Source organism: Microcebus murinus, chromosome 16 (assembly GCF_040939455.1).
Source record: "Microcebus murinus isolate Inina chromosome 16, M.murinus_Inina_mat1.0, whole genome shotgun sequence".
Lineage (NCBI taxonomy): Eukaryota > Metazoa > Chordata > Mammalia > Primates > Cheirogaleidae > Microcebus > Microcebus murinus.
The window spans coordinates 68235913-68253986 of record NC_134119.1 but is presented as its reverse complement, the minus strand read 5'-3'; the positions used below and the strand labels follow the sequence as shown (position 1 = coordinate 68253986).

At 56.3% G+C, this 18074-nt stretch overlaps 2 protein-coding genes and 1 pseudogene across 5 annotated transcripts in view; 2 read left to right on the top strand and 1 right to left on the bottom strand.

Moving 5' to 3' along the window:
* IL4I1 (interleukin 4 induced 1) overlaps window positions 1-2943 on the top strand; it is a 41165-nt gene extending 38222 nt beyond the window's left edge. For all 4 annotated transcript variants that reach the window (XM_075993228.1, XM_012754324.3, XM_075993227.1 and 1 more), the window contains 3 exons: window positions 1053-1121; window positions 1437-1573; window positions 2012-2943. In XM_075993228.1, the coding sequence (XP_075849343.1) occupies window positions 1053-1121; window positions 1437-1573; window positions 2012-2927 (1122 nt within the window). In that variant the 3' untranslated portion in view covers window positions 2928-2943. The remainder of the gene's footprint in view (window positions 1-1052; window positions 1122-1436; window positions 1574-2011) is intronic.
* A 293-nt stretch (window positions 2944-3236) lies between these two features.
* On the bottom strand, window positions 3237-18056 carry TBC1D17 (TBC1 domain family member 17). The gene is made up of 17 exons (XM_012754322.3): window positions 17769-18056; window positions 17259-17357; window positions 16941-17015; window positions 10692-10815; window positions 9686-9893; window positions 9002-9113; window positions 8756-8914; window positions 8285-8413; window positions 8090-8193; window positions 7378-7472; window positions 6839-6955; window positions 6650-6750; window positions 6427-6526; window positions 4843-4940; window positions 4568-4684; window positions 4031-4117; window positions 3237-3941 (listed from the first exon to the last, which is right to left on the bottom strand). The coding sequence occupies exons 1-17, from the start codon at window positions 17787-17789 to the stop codon at window positions 3735-3737; spliced, it is 1953 nt and encodes a 650-aa protein (XP_012609776.2). The 5' UTR covers window positions 17790-18056; the 3' UTR covers window positions 3237-3734.
* Window positions 15620-16203, top strand: LOC109729935 (HAUS augmin-like complex subunit 2 pseudogene; annotated as a pseudogene).
* Window positions 18057-18074: the final 18 nt, after the last annotated feature.

The following is an 18074-nucleotide window of genomic DNA, read 5'->3' as shown; positions in this document are numbered from 1 at the left end:
GCTCAGGCCTCCTCCTCTCCCCCACCCTCTTCCCCAGCTGCCCAGCCTCAGTGTCCCCCACCTGGCACTAGGAGGCTTTTCCACACCCAGAGTGACTGGGCTCACAGCCCCCTGTGACTCCCAAAGCCTCCAGGACAAAGTCCCAGCTTCTCAGGTTCCAGTCCTGAATGGCCTTACCTGCCCCACCCCCCTAGCCTCATCTTTTCTCCTCTAAGAAGTTTCCGTCACCCCCAAAGTCTTCACGGTGCTCCAGATGCCCCCGGCTCTGTGTTCCTTCTCACCCACTGCGCTTGGTCATGGCCTGAGCCCATGCCTCTCCCTTTCCCTCCCAGGGAACTGCCCCTCCCTCCTCCTGGAGGCCCTTAGGGCGGAGCCGGCCACACCCCACTCTGTTGAGAGCCCCTTACTTGCCCATCTCCCATCCTAGATAAGAGAGGGGGCCGAATCCAGGTCATTTCTGTGCCCTGACAGTGACCAGTTTGGGGAGCCTGGGGACATGGGAGGTGAATGAGTGACTGAGTGAAGAGGCACCTCTTTCCTCGGGGAGTTCCCTGAGTGGTCATGCCCCGTCAGTGCTGACAGGTGGCAGAGGGGACTCAGCTTCTGTCCAGCCCACAATGATCCAGGCAACAAATAATTACCGAGCAGGACCAGGACAGACACAAGCCCTGTGTTCATGGAGCTCACAGGCTAGCACAGAAATAGGCAAAATGACACCCAACTGGGATGAGAGGTGACAACCCAGGTGGGCTGAATGCCGAGGGCTGAGGGGGTACTGAAGGTTTGGGAAGACCTGCTGGAGTGGTGGCACCTGAGTTGCAGGGAAGGGTGGCACCTGAGTTGCAGGGAAGGGTGGCACCTGAGTTGCAGGGAAGGGTGGCACCTGAGTTGCATGCTGAGGGCACAGCATGGGCAAAAGCCCAGGGCTTGAAAGAGAGTGGCAATGGCCAGCTGGGGGCAGAACCAGGGGGAGGACCCAGGTTTGGCCTCTAGGCTGGGCCTTCACCCCTTCTGTGCTGGCAGCTCAGCACCGTCTGCTTGTTCCACGACAGGCCCTGGAAGATCTCAAGGTACTGGGCTGCAGAAAGGCAATGAAGAAATTTGAAAGGCGCACGCTCCTAGTGAGTGGGGCCCCGGCTTTGCTGTCTGGGAAATGGGGGCAAAGAGGGTGCCCATGGGGCCTTCCCCAAAGAGTCAGAAAGCAGGACACCAGACCCCAGTCGGGCCACCGCCTCCCTGCTTGACCAAAGGGCTGGACACACCCCCTCTCTGGACCTCAGTTTCCTTCATCTGGGCGATCCCTTATGGCCACATCTACTTCCCGGGGAGGGAGACCAAATCCCTTTAGTGCCAGGGAATCAATCCCAGCGGGGGAGGAGTCCCCATGGCAGTGGGGACGGAGCAGGGCCTGACTTCGGGCCGCACCCACCCCGCAGGAATACCTCGTCGGGGAGGGGAACCTGAGCTGGCCGGCCATACAGCTCCTGGGAGATGTGATGTCCAAGGATGGTTTCTTCTATCTCAGCTTCCTGGAGGCCATCCGTGCCCACAGCTGCCTCAGCGACCAGATCCAGTGAGGGGCGGGCCCCGCGGTTAGGGGCGGGGCGGGCGGAGGCCAATCGGGGAGAGTAACGGGAAGTGGGTGGGGCCGCGGGGATTGGGTGGGTGGAGCCGCGGGAAGGGCGTGGCCCGAGGGGTGCGGAAAGAGGCTAAGGGTTGGCGAGGTGGTCGGGCCGCGCGGGCCCAGGCATCCGGGTCCTCGGAGGAACTGGTTAGAATGGTTCCCGGGAAAGGGCGTGGTCCAGAGGAGCAGTGGCAGGGTTCTGGGGTCGCACAATGCCCTACTCCTCAGGCCTCGGGAACAGCGAGAACCGGCGGGGTCAGGGAGAGGCAGACGGGCGGGCCTAGCGGGAGCCGGCAGGTGCCAAGAGGGGCAAGCAGCGAGGGTGGGCGGGGCCTACGCAGAGGGGCGGGGCGCAGACCCCGGGTCACGCGCTCGCCTGGCCCGCAGGTTCAGTCGCATCGTCGGCGGCTGGGACATGTTGCCGCGCGCGCTGCTGAGCTCGCTGTCGGGGCCCGTGCTGCTGAACTCGCCGGTTGTGGCGATGACGCAGAGGCTGCACCATGTGCAAGTGCAGCTCGCCACCTCCCACCACAACCTCAAGTCGCTGATCGCGGACGTGGTGCTGCTGACGGCCAGCGGGCCGGCGGTGCAGCGCATAAACTTCTCGCCGCCGCTGCCGCGCAGACTGCAGGAGTCGCTGCGTGGGCTGCACTACGTGCCGGCCACCAAGGTATACCTGAGCTTCCGCCAGCCCTTCTGGCAAGATGAGCACATCGAAGGCGGCCACTCGAACACCAATCGCCCGTCGCGCATGATATTCTACCCGCAGCCGAACGAAGGCGCGCTGCTGCTGGCCTCGTATACGTGGTCTGACTCCGCCGCCGCGTTCGCCGGCCTGAGCCTGAACGAGGCGATGCGCTTGGCGCTCCACGACGTGGCGGCGCTGCACGGGCCGATAGTGTACCAGCTCTGGGACGGCAGGGGCATTGTCAAGCGCTGGGGAGAGGACCCGCACAGCCAGGGTGGCTTCGTGGTGCAGCCGCCAATGCTCTGGCGCAGCGACAAGGACAACTCACAGGACTATAACTGGGCGATCCCTTATGGCCGCATCTACTTCGCCGGGGAGCACACGGCCTACCCACACGGCTGGGTGGAGACGGCTGTCAAGTCGGCGCTGCGAGCTGCCATTAGGATCAACACCATGTCCCAGATCGCCAGCATCCAGAAGCCGAGGGTGCGGAAGGGCCGTAATAATCACTTGGTGGCCAGCACCCCACTGGAGGCCAAGGGAGACACTAGCCAACCTCCACTCCAACTCCAGTTCTCTCTCCCACACACGACCCAACAGAGGACCTCGAATTAAAGTATTTTCCGAAAAAGCTGGGTGGTCCAGCCTCTTCCTTGCCTCAGTTGTTCCTAGTTCGCCTGAACCAAAGCCATTATCTGGTTAGCAAGGCGGCGCCTAGAGCTTAGAATCTGTCATTCTGTCATTCTTTAAAAAAAAAAATGCGGTGCCTGTCCTGGAGCCCCAGAAGCAGCTGGCCCTTCCTTCCTCCTGGACGGCAGGGCTCCGTGGGGGGAGCGGAGGAACAGGACGCACACTCTGCCTCACACCACTGGCAAACGGTAATCACAGTGACCCGCAGATGGGAGTAACAAAATCCAACTGACCATTGGTTAAACGAGTTTATTTTTCTCACTAAGCAGCTGGTAGGCAAGGTCCCCAGAGTGTGCAGCTCCACAGGCCCCTGCATTTCAGTTATGTCCGGGATGTGTCCCGGCACAGCCACTTAAGTGACAGCCCCAGCTCTGAGTGTCTCATCGTCACTCCTCCAAAACAACAATTCAGGCAGGTAAGGGAGCCTCGCCTCAACCGAGCCCGTCACCCACCCTAGGGGCCTCCTTCTGCGTCTCACTGGCTGGCTCGGGGCCACCTGGTCAGGCTTCAGCTCTGGGGAGCCGTCAGAGGGGACCCTGAGCCACTACCCCTTCCCCATCCAGGTCGGAGCCAAAGTGGCAGCCTCTTCCCCCAAGGACACGGGGCTAACTGGACGTGAGAAGTGTGTTTAATGAAATCAGTTTATCAGGAGCACACCCGCCCCTCCCAGGGCCCTCCTGGCCCCCCAGGGGACAGGATAAAGTGCCCGTGCGGGTCACGTGCCCAGCAGGGTTAGGAGTCCGCCCCGTCCTCCTCCTCCTCAGGCAGGATCTCCAGGCTGCTGTCAGGCTGCGGGGCTGTGTCTGTGTCTGCGGGGAGCGGGGGGGCCAACGGGGCCCGGGTGGGTGACAGTGGCAGTGGGGAGGCAGGGGGTGAAGGGCTGTGGGGCTCCGCAGGCGGCGCCAGACCCAGGACCTCCTGCACGTTGTGGGGCAGCTCCTGGGGGGCAGGAAGCGTCAGGTGAGTCAGAGGCGAGCAGGGGTGAGAGGGCTGCTGGCGGGAGGGCACTGGGAGGGGTGGGGACTCACGGGGCAGGCGGTCAGCTGCCGGTACAGGGCCTCGGCCCGCGTCAGCACGTCCTCCACACTCAGCTTCATGGTCAGCTCGTTGATGTGCTGCAGGAGGGGCGGGTCAGGCGCCAGGCGGCACACTCAACCACCGCCGCCCGGGCGCCCGCTCTGCCTCGTGCTGGGGACACAACGGGGGAAGACAAGACAGGGCTGGCCCTCTGGGGGCTCGGAGGCAGCTGGGCCATCAGGGGTCATGCTTCTCAGGCCTTCAAGGAGCACTCACTGCTTGCCAGAGGCTGATACAGTGGAGGAAGACCCCCGCCCCGCCACTGACTCGTGTCCTGGGGAGAGGCAGGTCCCCCCGCACCTGCTCTGTGAGGACACTGCTGGGCAGGGATAGGATGGGGTAGAAGACTGACCCAGGCCCGGCCCACAGTGCCCACAGCTAACCATACTGTCAATAATTCCACTGTGAGCGCCTACTCCCACAATGCACCGCAGCACGGGCTCCACGCCCAGGTCAGGCTAGGTTGGGAGAGAGGGACCTGCCCTCACCTTAAGGATCTCGTTGGAGCCGAAGCCGGACAGCATGAGGGCGTCCCGCTCCATGTCCAGGATGGCGCAGGCCACCAGCAGGTGCAGATTGGGGCCAGGGAGCCCTGTCCACAGCACCTGGGGGTGCCAGAGGGAGGGAGGAGTCATGGCCCAGCCTCTGCCCAAGGTCCCCCTCAGGTCTGCCGTGACACTCTGCCCATCTGCCCCAACCTCCCAGCCCCTCCTACGGGTAGGAGAGCCCCCTTCAGGCCTCCCACCCAAACCGGCTGGCCCACCTCCCATAGGCGAAGGACATCCAGGAAGGGGAATTCCCTCTTGAACCAGATGAGCAGCCACCGGAAGCAGAAGCAGAGGGAGCCGGAGTCCTGGGAGTCTGGGGGAGGACAGGAGTCGACTCAGCGTCACCCACGGCTGGAGTGCCACGAAAACCAGGCCCAAAACCCACTCGGATCCCACTGGCGTTTGGACGGAGACGCTCAGTGATCCTGGCCATCCCCCAGACTCGGTGAGTAGCTTATGCCCAGCTTAGGGGACTTCAGAGGCAGGAGCACTTTGGGGGCCTTTCCTATCATACTGTCTCCACATGCCACTGGTGTGGAAGGGACGTGGTAAGACCGACACACCCAAGGATGCTGGCGGCCGGTGCCGGTGAAGGCTGAGGACGCTGGCACTGCAGCTACGCTGCCAGCACAGACACTCGCTGCTGTGGTAACTGTTCCGGAACCGACACAGGACGCGCATTTCAAAACTGCAAACGACCCAAGTCTCCAGCAGGCCCATTAAATCAGTCCCACCATGCTCAGGTGGACAGGATCTCCTGCAGTCAGTGAAAGTGACATTTTGGGAGATCTGAATGACACAGAGGCAGCTTATGTCTGTGTGCCCCAGGAAGTGACGTGTGCTTTCGCTAAGACTTAGTTTCCTCTTCCGTGAGATGAGGCCCAGAGTCACTCTGCTCCCTCCCCTGGGGGTCCCAAAGCTGCGGGGAGGGAACGTCCATACCTAAGTCAACGCCACCATCCCCACCTGCACTCAGAAGGTGATACCACCAACAGCGACTGTATCTTTTCTTTACCTGAATTTCCTGCATTTTTCACATTGAACAAGTAATGAAGAACAATTTTACAGCAGGAATGCAGCAGCCCTGGTGGCCAGACAACTGGTTTCTTTTTTTGTTTTGTTTTTTGAGACAGAGTCTCTCTCTCTGTTGCCTGGGTAGAGCACAGTGGCATCATCATATCTCACAGCAACCTCAGACTCCTGGGCTCAAGCAATCCTCTTGCCTAAGTCTCTCGAGTAGCTGGGACTACAGGCATGCGCCACCATGCCCGGCTAATTTTTTCTTTTTTTTGTAGAGATGGGGTCTCACTCTTGCTCACACCGATGCTGAACTCCTGAGCTCAAGCAATCCTCCTGCCTTGGCCTAAGTGCTAAGATTACAGGTGTGAGCCACTACCTCGGGCCCAGAGAACCATTTTCAGAGCCCCGGCACAGGGTGAGAAGCAGCTGGGTGGAGATAAGAAGTGGCAGGAGCCACACGCAGGTCCTTATTTCTGAAAAGTATCCAGCAGATTAAGCTAAAGTTAAAGCCAAAACAGGATCCAGGTGAGCAAGAGGTAGCCAGCTCGCCTGGCACGCAGGGCGAGTGACAGTGCCCGCACATCTGCATTCGCTGAGGTTTTGCTCCAAACTGCAATTCTGCCTTGACATGTAAGTGTTAGGTTCTGGGTTACATAGGGGTGTTTCTCTTGTTTGGATCAGAACCAAATGTCCAGGATGCCATCTGTCACTGCTACCAGAGAATCTTTGGCAAGGTCTGTGGCCCCACTGTTTCCTGCCCACCCACCCAAGATACATACCCAGGAAGTCACAGAGCGGGGGGTCGAGCACCCTCAGGAGCAGCAGAAGTTGCCCAAGTTGCCGCTTCATGGTCTCCTGACTCTCTTCAAAGTTCCCTTGCTGCGGGAGGGAGGAGGGAGCGAGGAGGGGGAGGGGTGGGCTTCATGAGGAGCAGAGACCCCTAATCCTTTGAGGGGCCTCTGCCTGTCTCCCACCCCTGCCCTGAGGTGGAAGATAGCTCACCACGAGCTCCATGAAGCCGCAGAAACACCAGAAGGCATCCACCTCGTTCTGAATGACGTAGAGGATCGGGGAGAGAAGGTCACTCATGCCCTGGACGTAGCCTGGAGGGGGAGACATGGGATCAGGGTCCAGCCCAGGCCCTCTTCGCCCCGCCCCATGGAAGACCTCCCCACCTGGGCCGCACCCTACCCAGGTCGAAGTGGTACATGCAGTACGTGAGCAAGATGTCGTTCAGCAGGCCCAGCCCTGGGTTCTCTGGACCCTCGTAGAACTTGTTGGTCCTGTCAGTGCGGCTCACGTCTCTCTCTGTGGGGAGGGGGCGCAGGTGCAAAGGTGAGGTGGCCTGTCCCCACTGCCCATCAGCACCAGCCCCCGACTTGGGGCTTGCTCTGGGGGAGGAGCGGAGCCAGTTCTAGAAACCGTCACTAACACTCTTGCTGTGACATACCAGACCCACAATTACCAACTTATCCTCCTACAGGTGGGGAAACTGAGGCCCAGGGAGGTGAAATCACCTGCCAAGATCTCACGGTGAGTAAATAACAGAGCTGAGATTTGACTCCAATGTGGCCTGAGTTCCCTTTTCCCTGCCCTGTCCCTCCCTGGCCATTCCTGCCACTGCTCACCCCTCTTTCCTCCCAGGTGACCTGTCCGTGGTCGTGGGAGGGTCTCCTTCCTCTCTCCCTCGCACCTGCTCCCACCCCACCCCATGTGCTGCCCGCACCCACCGATGAGGCTGCGGTATCCGTGCAGCAGTGAGTTCCTCCGCTCCTGCTCGGGGCTCACAGACTTCCACTGCAGCTTCATGCGGAAATACTCGTCCCTGAGGGTGGGGAGAGCTGATACTTTCGGACGCCCCTCACTGCAGCACCTGGGGAAGCACCTGAGGACCTCCCGGCCACCTCTCCATCCTTCAGGGCTCGGATCCCAGAGCCCCTCCCTGACCACGCAAACCCGAGCGGGCCACCCAGTGACTCTTGCCACCGCCCCTCACGCTCCCCTCTCCTGACATCACTACGTAGACATCCTTGGGGACTTTTGGTGACAGTCTGTCACCCCCATGCAGGACAGAGAACCTCAGGGTCAGGGAACAGTGAGGCACTGCTGCATCCTCAGTGCCCAGCACGGGGCTGGACACACAACAGGTGCATGATATACCCGGGAATGCGGAGAGATGGGCCCTCCTGAGAACAACACGGCGCAGGAAGGAAAACAGCAATGGAGGCAGGAGACGGACCACACAGGGCTAGGGACGGGGCTGGCCCGTTCGCTGCCATCTCCCCCGGGGGCAGGACAGTGCCCAGCACATGGCAGGCTCCAGACCGGCGTTCATGCAACGCGCCCATCTGCCCGTCGGAGCCCCTGTGGCGCGCCAGCTGCTGTGCCTGGCGAGGAGGGGCTCCCGAGGACATGGGGGTCAGGGCGCAGCTTGTCACTCACGTTTTCCTGCGCATGTGCGCCTTGTGCTCCTCAGCTGAGCCCTCCCAGCTGAGGTACCCCAGGAGGAATTTCCAGGCCTCGCGACGCAGGCCGGGGCTCAGACCCTGTGGGCGCAGTGGGGCGGGCAGCTCAGCGGAGGGGAACCCTCCCGGCCCCACCCATCCTCACCCCCACCCGGCCTCACCCAGCGCTCACCCCAGAGAAGATCCGGCTCTTCAGCTCCGAGACCTGCTGCAGGCGGCCCTCGGGGCCCACGTGGCGGGCCCACTCCTCCTCTGTGACCGGAGGCGTCCGTTCCACGGCCGGCCGAGGCCCCAGCTCCACCTGCGGGATGCTGGGCCAGTGAGCCCAGGGGCTTGGCTGGCTCTGCCCCACCCTGTCTCAGTCCACGGCCCACATCCAGGGACAGGAGGCAGCTCCTTCTCTGGGTCGGCAACAAAGTTGCCCCCAAGTCAGGAAGGGTCCCCCCTAGTAATAAGAGCCATCAGGTGCTCTCCATGCCTGCCACAGCTGCGTGCACCTCTGAAATCACTCCTGCCACTTGCTGAGGGGATACCAGTACTGTCCCCATTCTACCAAGGAGGAAACTGAGGCCCAAGGAAATAAAGTCATGTGCCCAAAGTGACATAGCCAGAGAGGAACAGGGAGGGTCCCCTGGATACTCACACAGGAAATGACCTCGAACCCTGGCTCAGGCTCATCATCGGGTGGCAGGGGCAGGTCAGGGGAGGCCCCCTCGGGGTGTGGCTGCAGGGCTCCCCGGAAGAAGTTGGTCACTCGGGAGAAGCTGCTGAAGGTGGTGGAGTAGGGGTCCTGGAGGAAGCGCTGGGGACAAGGCCGGGGATGGTCACGGCCCTCCCCTTCTCATCCCTCCCTGCCCACCCCCGCAGGCCGGGCACCAGCGACACTCACGGACACCACGTTGGAGCTGTCCTGGTCAAAGAGCTGCAGGTGGTAGAAGGAGTTGGAGAGGGCGGAGGAGTCGTGGGGGAAGACAAGGTAGAGGCGGGAGTCCTGTGGGGAGCTGGGAGACAGGAGGCGACAAACAGGTGACGACGCACAGGTAGGGCCCAGGGTCCCAGGCTGTCCATGCCCACCCTACATTTGTTCCAGCGGCAGTGTCCCAGCCACCCTTAGGGAATCCCTCATCTCAGGGGTGTTAAGGGGGAGGCCTGTGACCAGCACTGGGCCCCAGGGGTGGGCACGTGGCTCAGGGCTGGCCAGTGAGGGCCTTGCATCTTCCTGGCCAGGGTGACTGACTCAGGGGCGAGCCAATGAGAGGCAGCCCTGGGATCCTGCTGGAATGTGGGGAAAAAGTCACTTCCTAGCCACCAGGATTGCTAAGCCAGGGCTAACGGGGGGCCCAGACAGTGACAGAAGCTCAGAGGAAAATAGAGCAACTCTTGCCAATGTTTTGGGACCTGGGTCCCGCCTGAAATGAACACTGCCCTTTGGTTTCTGTTACTTGGGCCAGTCAACTCCTTCTTCCTTCCTCTAAATCAGTTGCGTGTGTTTCTCTCACTGCCCCCAAGGGGTCAGGCTGACACTGTCAAAGGACAGGGCCCGTTAGAGGCTCAACAGGGGGAGAAGACTCACCTGGCCAACAGCAGGTAGCGGCTGAGGACGCGGAGCAGGGCGCGGGTACCCCCGCGGTGGAAGTGCAGGGCGGGCAGGGAGCCCCCAGCCTGGGTCACCAGGACCAGGTAGGCCCAGCTGAGGCCCGGCTTGGAACGGCGGATGGACTTGAGCTCCCCCAGACTCACGGAGAAGGCCCACGAGGCCCGTGAGGAGCTGGACTCTGCGCCTGGAGGGGTGACGCCATGTTGGGAGAGGTGTGGGAGGCCGGAGGCAGCCACGTCAACTTAGGCTGGCCCTTTAGCACAGTCATCTCCTGAGGGCCCCCCACGAGCCACCCCTGGCCCTGGTCTCTGGGAACTGTAGGTCACCTCACATTTCCTTGGAAGTACAAATGAATAAAACGGGAGGGGAGCCCGGTGGACCCATGCCTGTTCTAGAACCTTCCCAGGCCCTTTGCCTGTCTCACTGCCAAGCCCCTCTTCATTCCAACCCCACACTCGAGCCACCATGAAAGGCTGGTGGCTCCCTGAACACACCCGCTGCCACCTGCCCCTGGCTTGTACGGGCTGCGCTCTCTGCCGGGAGACACAACTCCCAGAGTCCCTCAGAGTCGAGCTCTGGCATCACCTCTTCCTGGAAGGCACCTGCACTTCCCAGAAGAATCAGGTAACTTCTCTGGATGTGCCCATCAGCCTGTGTGACTCTAGGAAGATGAGAGTCACCCCGACTGGCTTCACCTGTTACCCCACCAGCCTCAAACCTGCAGAGGCAGGACTTGTATAGGGGTGCCCACAGCCCGTCTGGGAGCCTGGATGAGCAAGGCTGCAACCCCCAAAGAAGCTGGCCATGCTGCATCTGGGTGGACAGAGTCCTGTGCCCCAAGCACTTCTCTCCTGGGACAGGAAGGCAGTGAAGGGCAGCCATCTTGACTGTGGGCAGCAAAGCCCTTGGGACCATGCCCACTGAAGGCAAGACATGTCCCACTTGCTCCCACTTGCCCCCAAGGGGCACCAGCTCAGCCTACCTCTCGTGGGCTCTGAGTGGCGGGGTTGTGCCCGAACAGTGCTGATGACAGCCCAGTCGGGTTCATAGCCAGGGTCAAAGGTCGGCTCCTCCTCAGAGGTACAGGAGTCACCCCCACTGGAGTCCTTGTGGGAAGAAAGGAGAAGAGAGTGAGGGGCTACAGATTCAGAGTTTCCAGATCTGAGCCTCAAAGCCACCCTGGAAGGTAGCCCCATGGAAGAAAGAGGGAAACTGAGGCACAAAGGAGGTACAGCACTTGCTCGGCGTCACTCAGTGCAGCCAAGAAGTGAGCCGGGGCTTGAATCCAGTCTCCCGGTGCACGGGGAGGTCAACGCTACGCAGCAGGTAGCTCTGCAGTCAGACTGGCGGTGCTCAGAGGAGCGGCTGGTCCTCACTAGGGAGGTGCAAATGGAAACCACCTTAAGATAGCACTTCACACCTGCTAGGATGGCGGGCACCAAAAAAAATAAGTATTTTCGAGGATGTAGAAAAACTGGAACCTTCATACACCGCTGGCGGGAATGTAAAATGGTGCCACCACTTTGGAAAAGTCTGGCAATTCCTCAGAAGGTTAAATACAGAGTTACCATAGTGACCCAGCAATGCCACTAACAGGAGAAATGATAACACAGAAACTCACTACTGCTACATTCCTTACAGCAGTACTCACAATAGCCAAAAGGTGGAAACAACCCAAATGTCCACGACACCGATGAATAAACAAAATGTGGCACATCCATGCCATGGAATACAATTTAGCATTAAAAACAAAGTACCCTTGTTGCCACAATGTGGACGGACCTTGAAAATACTCTAAGAAACCCAACACAAAGGACCATGTATCATGTAATTCCATTTATATAAAACGTCCGGAACAGGCAAATCCAGACACAGAAAGTAAAACCATGGTCAGGGCCTCCAGGAAGGGAAGAATGGGCAGTGACTGCCAACAAGTACAGGGTTTCTTTTGGGGATGATGAAATACTCTGAAATTAAACAGTGGTGATGATTGCACAACTTTGTGAATACGCTGAAAACCACTGAACTACATAGTTGGAAACAGGGTCATGCTCTGTCACCCAGGCTGGAGTGCAGTGGTACAATCATAGCTCACTGCAGCCTTGAACTCCTGGGCTCAAGCGATCCTCCTGCCTCAGCCTCCCAAACAGCTGGGACTGCAAAGGTACACCACCATGCTTGGCCTATTTTTTTAAAATTTTTGTAGAGATGAGGTCTTGTGCTGCCCAGGCTGGAGTGCAGTGGCTATTCACTGGCAAGATCCTAGCTCACTGTAGCCTTGAACCCATGAGCTTGTCAAACGATCTTCCCACTTTGGCCTCCAGAGTCGCTGGGACTACAGGCATGGGCCACCATGCTCTGCTAATTTTTTATTTTTTGTAGAGATGGGGGTCACACTATGTTCCCAGAGCTGGTCTTGAACTCCTGGCCTCAAGTGATCCTCCCACCTCGGCCTCCCAAAGTGCAAGGATTACAGGCGTGAGCCACTATGCCCAGCCTGAAAAATTTTAAACTGTACTATAAAATTGAATTTTTATAGTAAGTGTATTATATCTTTTTTTTTTTTTTTTTGAGACAGAGTCTCACTTTGTTGCCCAGGTTAGAGTGAGTGCCGTGGCGTCAGCCTAGCTCATAGCAACCTCAATCTCCTGGGCTCAAGCGATCCTACGGCCTCAGCCTCCCGAGTAGCTGGGACTACAGGCATGCGCCACCATGCCCAGCTAATTTTTTTCTATATATATTAGTTGGCCAATTAATTTCTTTCTATTTATAGTAGAGATGGGGTCTTGCTCTTGTTCAGGCTGGTTTCGAACTCCTGAGCTCAAACGACCCTCCTGCCTCAGCCTCCCAGAGAGCTAGGATTACAGGCGTGAGCCACCGCACCCGGCCTATTATATCTTAATGAAGGAAAAAAATAATTCCCTTACAGGTTGCTCTGAAAATAACCCAAAAGGCCAGGTATGGGGCCCAGCACACGGTACAAGCAGCAGCTGCTCTTGATGGCTCTGGGGGCTGCTGGGCAGACTCAGGGAAATGGTACAGGTGAGGGCCATGCTGAATATTCCAGTGCAGTAAAAGCTTGTTGTGCTGGTGACAACCCAGGAAGGACAGGGAAGGGACAAAGTACATGTGGCAACTGAGTCCATTCCCATGCCAGTGGGCCTGGAAAGCTAAAAACTACATTTCCCAGGTTTCCTTGCAGCTAGAGTTAGAGGACCGTGATAGATTCTACCAACCAGATACAGTCAGATCTGGAAAGCGGAAATGAGGTAAGGGCAACTTCCTGCTGCTCTGGCTGTACCTGGAGAGGCAACTGGGGCAGTGGTGGTGACCAGCTCAGTCTTCCAGTGCTCAGCCACTGTGGATGCCAAGTGGCTTCCAGCCTTGGGTGACAACTCCAATGAGTTCTCACTCCTTACCACTCTCATTCTGACAGTGATGACAGCTCCCCTGTGGGTCAGTTCTGTGGCATCAGGTGTCAGTCCAACCCTTTTTTTTTTTTTTGAAAAAGTGTCTCACTTTGTTGCCCGGGCTAGAGGGCAGTGGTGTCATCATAGCTCAATGCAACCTCAAACTCCTGGGCTCAAGCAATCCTCCTGCCTCAGCCTCCAGAGTAGCTAGAACTACAGGTATGCGCCATCATGCCCGGCTAATTTTTGTATTTTTTTGTAGAGTCAGGGTCTTGCTCTTGCTCAGGCTGGTCTTGAACTGCTGGCCTTAAGTGATCCTCTCGCCTCGGCCTCCCAGAGTGCTAGGATTGCTTGGTGGCCCAGATTAGAGAAGAGGAAGACAGCTTTGAACAGACAGTTCCCTGCCTTAATGAGAGGAATCAGATAAAAACATGAAAACTCCAAGAATGTTGCAGCGAACACCATTTCAGAGCTTGGAGTAGCAATGGAGGAAGAACCTCAATGGCAAAGATTTGCTGCTGTCAGCCTTCAACCTAAGTCAATGAATTAAGTCAACCTGAAGAGTCTAAAAACGCCAAAATGCCACATCTGGTTAAATGGGTGGTGGTGGGGTTTGCTTTATTTGCCTTGTTTACCCACCCTGCCCAGTAATGTCTGTAATCATGAAGATGGAATAAATTGGAACATTTAGCTTCTATCATTAAAAAATAATAATAAATAAAAATAAAAGCCCACTATAGCAAGCACTGTAAGGTCTCACTAATCTAAGCCCTGATGTCACCCAACCAAGGCCAACAGGCTCCTACCTCTTGGAGTCTTGTGATGTGAGAAAAACAAACTTGTTGTCTTAACCTGCCATCAGCCTACTTTTGGTGCTCCTTGGAGCTGACGTGTCTTGATTTGCATGTGAGCCTTTTCTGCGTGTCTCGGTGGGTTTCTGTTATTCAAGAATAAGACTGCCAAGAGCAGCAATATCCTCCAGAAAGGCACTCGGAGATCAGTGAAAAGTGCAGAATCCTGGCTGCTTCTTTGTGAACACAGTGAAGCCAACTCCCTCAGGAGGGGCTCTGGAATCTACATTTGTACCCCCCACCCCACGGCCAGGTCCTTAGAAAGTCTGATGAAATTTAAGAAAAACTCTAATACAGAATTGCTCTAAAAGAAAATTGGTTTGAAAGGTGAAGTCACTTGCCCAGGGAGACATGAGAAGAGGGACACCCCATCTTTCTGGTTCCACATCTCAGTGTGCTGCCCCAACTGTCCCTCCCAGACATCCTTGGCCCCCTGACAATGAGGTGCTTGGGGAAGGGGAAGCCAGGCCCTCCTGGGCTCTTACTGCCCGTTACCTCTTTTAACCTCCATCTTTAGAAACCCTGGGTCTCCAGGAAAGCACGTTAGGCTGTCTCAGGTTATAAAGTCATCTGACAGGGACAGTGGTGCCTTCCTGGTAGCATGTTCCTCCAGACCAAGTGAGGTGTGTGCAGGATCACAAAAATCCACAAATTCCTTTGAACAGACTATATAAGGCCCTCTCTGCCCACTGCCCTGTCAAGTCCCATGCATTTTTTCAAGATTCAAGAAGTGTCAAACCCTTGTCGCCTCCTAAATCTGTCCCCTCCCTCACTATCCTTGCCACTCCAGCTGAGGCTTAACCTCTCTGCCTGAAGCATCACATCGGCTTCCTCCCAGACTTCCCAGCCTCTAATCTCCCTCCGTTCAGTCCTGCAGCCAAGCTTCCACATGGCCCCCAAGGGGTTATCTACACCCACAACCTTCTCCCATGGTTGCCCAGGGTCCCCCAGGACACAGTCTTAGGGGTCTGCTTGGGACAAACAATCTTCTGAGCTCAGTATTTCAGGTCCAACCTTTCTAGCAAACCACTCTATACAGATACCCAACTTCCCAGTGTGCCCTGAAACACGCTTCCTTCTGCCATGCCTGAAATACCCTCTTGTCCCCTGAGAGTCCCAGGTCAAACGTGTGCTTTCTCAGGAAGAGCTGGGGGTCTGGAATCAGACTGTCTGATGGAACCCAAGTTCCAACACCTCCTAGCTTTTTTTTTTTTTTTTTTTTTTTTTGAGACAGAGTCTCACTTTGTTGTCCAGGCTAGAGTGAGTGCCGTGGCGTCAGCCTAGCTCACAGCAACCTCAAACTCCTGGGCTTGAGTGATCCTTCTGCCTCAGCCTCCCGAGTAGCTGGGACTACAGGCATGCGCCACCATGCCCGGCTAATTTTATATATATATATCAGTTGGCCAATTAATTTCTTTCTATTTATAGTAGAGACGGGGTCTCGCTCTTGCTCAGGCTGGTTTTGAACTCCTGACCTTGAGCAATCCGCCCGCCTCGGCCTCCCAAGAGCTAGGATTACAGGCGTGAGCCACAGCGCCCGGCCTACCTCCTAGCTTTTTGATCTCAGAAAATGGCTCCTTTTCATCATGTGTCAGTTTCTCAAAAATAGAGCATGGGTTCTGTTCACTCTTGGCGTGCCCGGAGAGGTGTGTTGGAGCCATGGCTTCTGCCAACCCCTGGGACCCGGCATCAGTGCCAAACGGTGCTGGGCTACTGTTGAGCCACTTCGTAGCTTCAGGGATAGTCACTCAGGAGATGTTAAATATATCTGAGAAAACAGCTTCTTGTTTTATGAACTTCTCCAGACTACAGCAGATCACCAATATTCAAGCTGAAATCTACCAGAAAAACCTGGAAATTGAACTCCTGAAACTAGCAAAGGATACAGCAGATATTGTTCATCCTTTCTTTTTGGATATTTGGTATATTTGTTGGAGTTGGCTGTGACTTTCATTGAGAAATTAGAAAACCATCTTGAAACAATTAGACATATCCCTCATTTAAATACAAATTTAAAGAAAATGAGCAAGGCTTTTCAAAGATGGATGTTTTGGTGACTGAGACAGAAGAACTAGCAGAGAATATATTCAAGTGGCAAAAATAACAAAATGAAGTTTCTTCTTGTATCCCCAAAATATTAGCTGAAGAAAATTATCTTCATAAACATAACATTATTATGCCTCCTTTACCTTTTACTTCTAAAGTTCACGTCCAAACTATTATTGCCAAATGATCATCAATTTTATTTTTGTTTAATTATATATAGTCATATATAAAGTCTATTTCTAGTCACTTGTGACATATTTTATAGGCTTTGCTGCTAGCAATACTGAAAGAGCCCTCTTTATATTGTAGGATTCAAGTTCATTAAGACCAAACTGAATTTTTGTTTTTCATACATTTTTATTTCACTTTTCAGTAAAGCTACTCAAGACTATATATAATTATGATGATCTGTTAACATAAGTGAATTAAGCAGTAATTTCTCAAGCAGTAAATTCTTTATTGTCTTTTTAAAAAATGCATGTTTCTGAATTAGAAGAGTTTTCTTGAATTCAAAAAAAAGAATAGAGTATGGGTGAAGGCATAGGTGATGTCTGCATGTGACTCATCTCTGGGTCCCGGTATCAGCCACCACAGGGCCTGGCCACAGGAAGCCTCAGGAGACATTTGATAAGGGGGGGGGGGGGGCACTGGCAAAGTGGGTGAATAGCCTCAGTCAGGTCCTGGGTGAAGGGACAACTGTCCCCATGGCCTGAGTCTCATGGTTCCTGCTCTTTTCTAGAATGGGCATCCTCAGCCCATTTCAGACAGAGGAGAAAACTGGGGGACAGAGAGAACCTGGTTTCCAAACAGGGTCACACATGCCCCAAGAGTAGGTCTGGGATTGTACCTAGGTCCTACAAATGCCTTCCACTGTGTGGACCTGGAAAAAAATGGTTGGTGAAGAGGAAAGGGAGGGAGGCCTACCTTCTTGGAGAAGAGGATTTGGGTGGAATCTCCAGCCTCCTCTACAGGAGCCCAGTGCAGGAGGACGTCATTGTCCTGAGGGAAGATGGGAGGTGTTAGAGGTGGCCCCCACACCCCACTGCCAAAGGTCTCCCCTGCAGATTTCCAAACTTCTCCACCCTCCACCTTGCAAAGCCCTGCCTCTTATATCAGTTCCTATGCCCCCACCCCCTACCCTTTCTAAAGTTCCATGGCTGACAGCCATGCCATACTTCTACAGATGCCACCTCCATCCCGCTGGCTCAGAGCCCGCCTGAGCCCTGCTACCTCCCAACCCACCTTTTCCACGACGCGGATGACACCAGCAATGAGGGAGTCCGGGTCCTGGTACTTCTTAGCACTGGTGTGCAGGTACACTCCTCCCTTCTCAAACACCACCTGGCGGCAGGAACCAGTGGAGGGCGGGGCCAAGTGAGGGCCTACAGGCCAAGGAGGCGGGGCCCGGGAGGGAGCCAATGGGGGTGGACCCCGAGAGGAGCTATTCTCAGGGGGCGGGGCCATGGAGGCCTCCGCCGAGGGGACAGGCGTGGTCAAGCCCAGAGGCACGCTTGGCGTTCGGGTGTGGGTGTGCATTCCAAAGGGGGTGGGCCCACAGAGTCACTAGAGCCGGGAGGCGGGGCTCAGAGATTTGGTCTCCCCTTGGGCGGTGGACTGGAGACTGACAGCGTTTATGAGAGGTCAATGTTCGCTAAGGCTCTGCCGACCTCCCCGTGTACCCTAACAGCCTCAGGGAGAAGCAGACCGCTGGACCGGGGCGTTTTGAATAGACAGAAGCGAGGGAATCCTTACCCTGTAGCCAGCACCTTCCATAGCCGCCGCCGACAGCCCCACTGCCCCGGCCTCCTCCTTTTCCGGGTCAGCGTGTTGTCACTTCCGGAAAGGACACTCCCCCCACGGCCGGAGAGTGGTAGCTCCCGTACCAGTTGTAGAGCACAAGTGGGTGAAACCATCTTTCAGAACGGGGTAATTTAACCACAAAGGTTCAAGTCACATGGCGAAGACGCTAGCGGGCTGGCCAGAGTGCGCAGGCGCAGTGTTACCACTCTCACCACGAAGTAAACAAGTGGGAGGGTCTAACAAGAGCTCCACCACCTA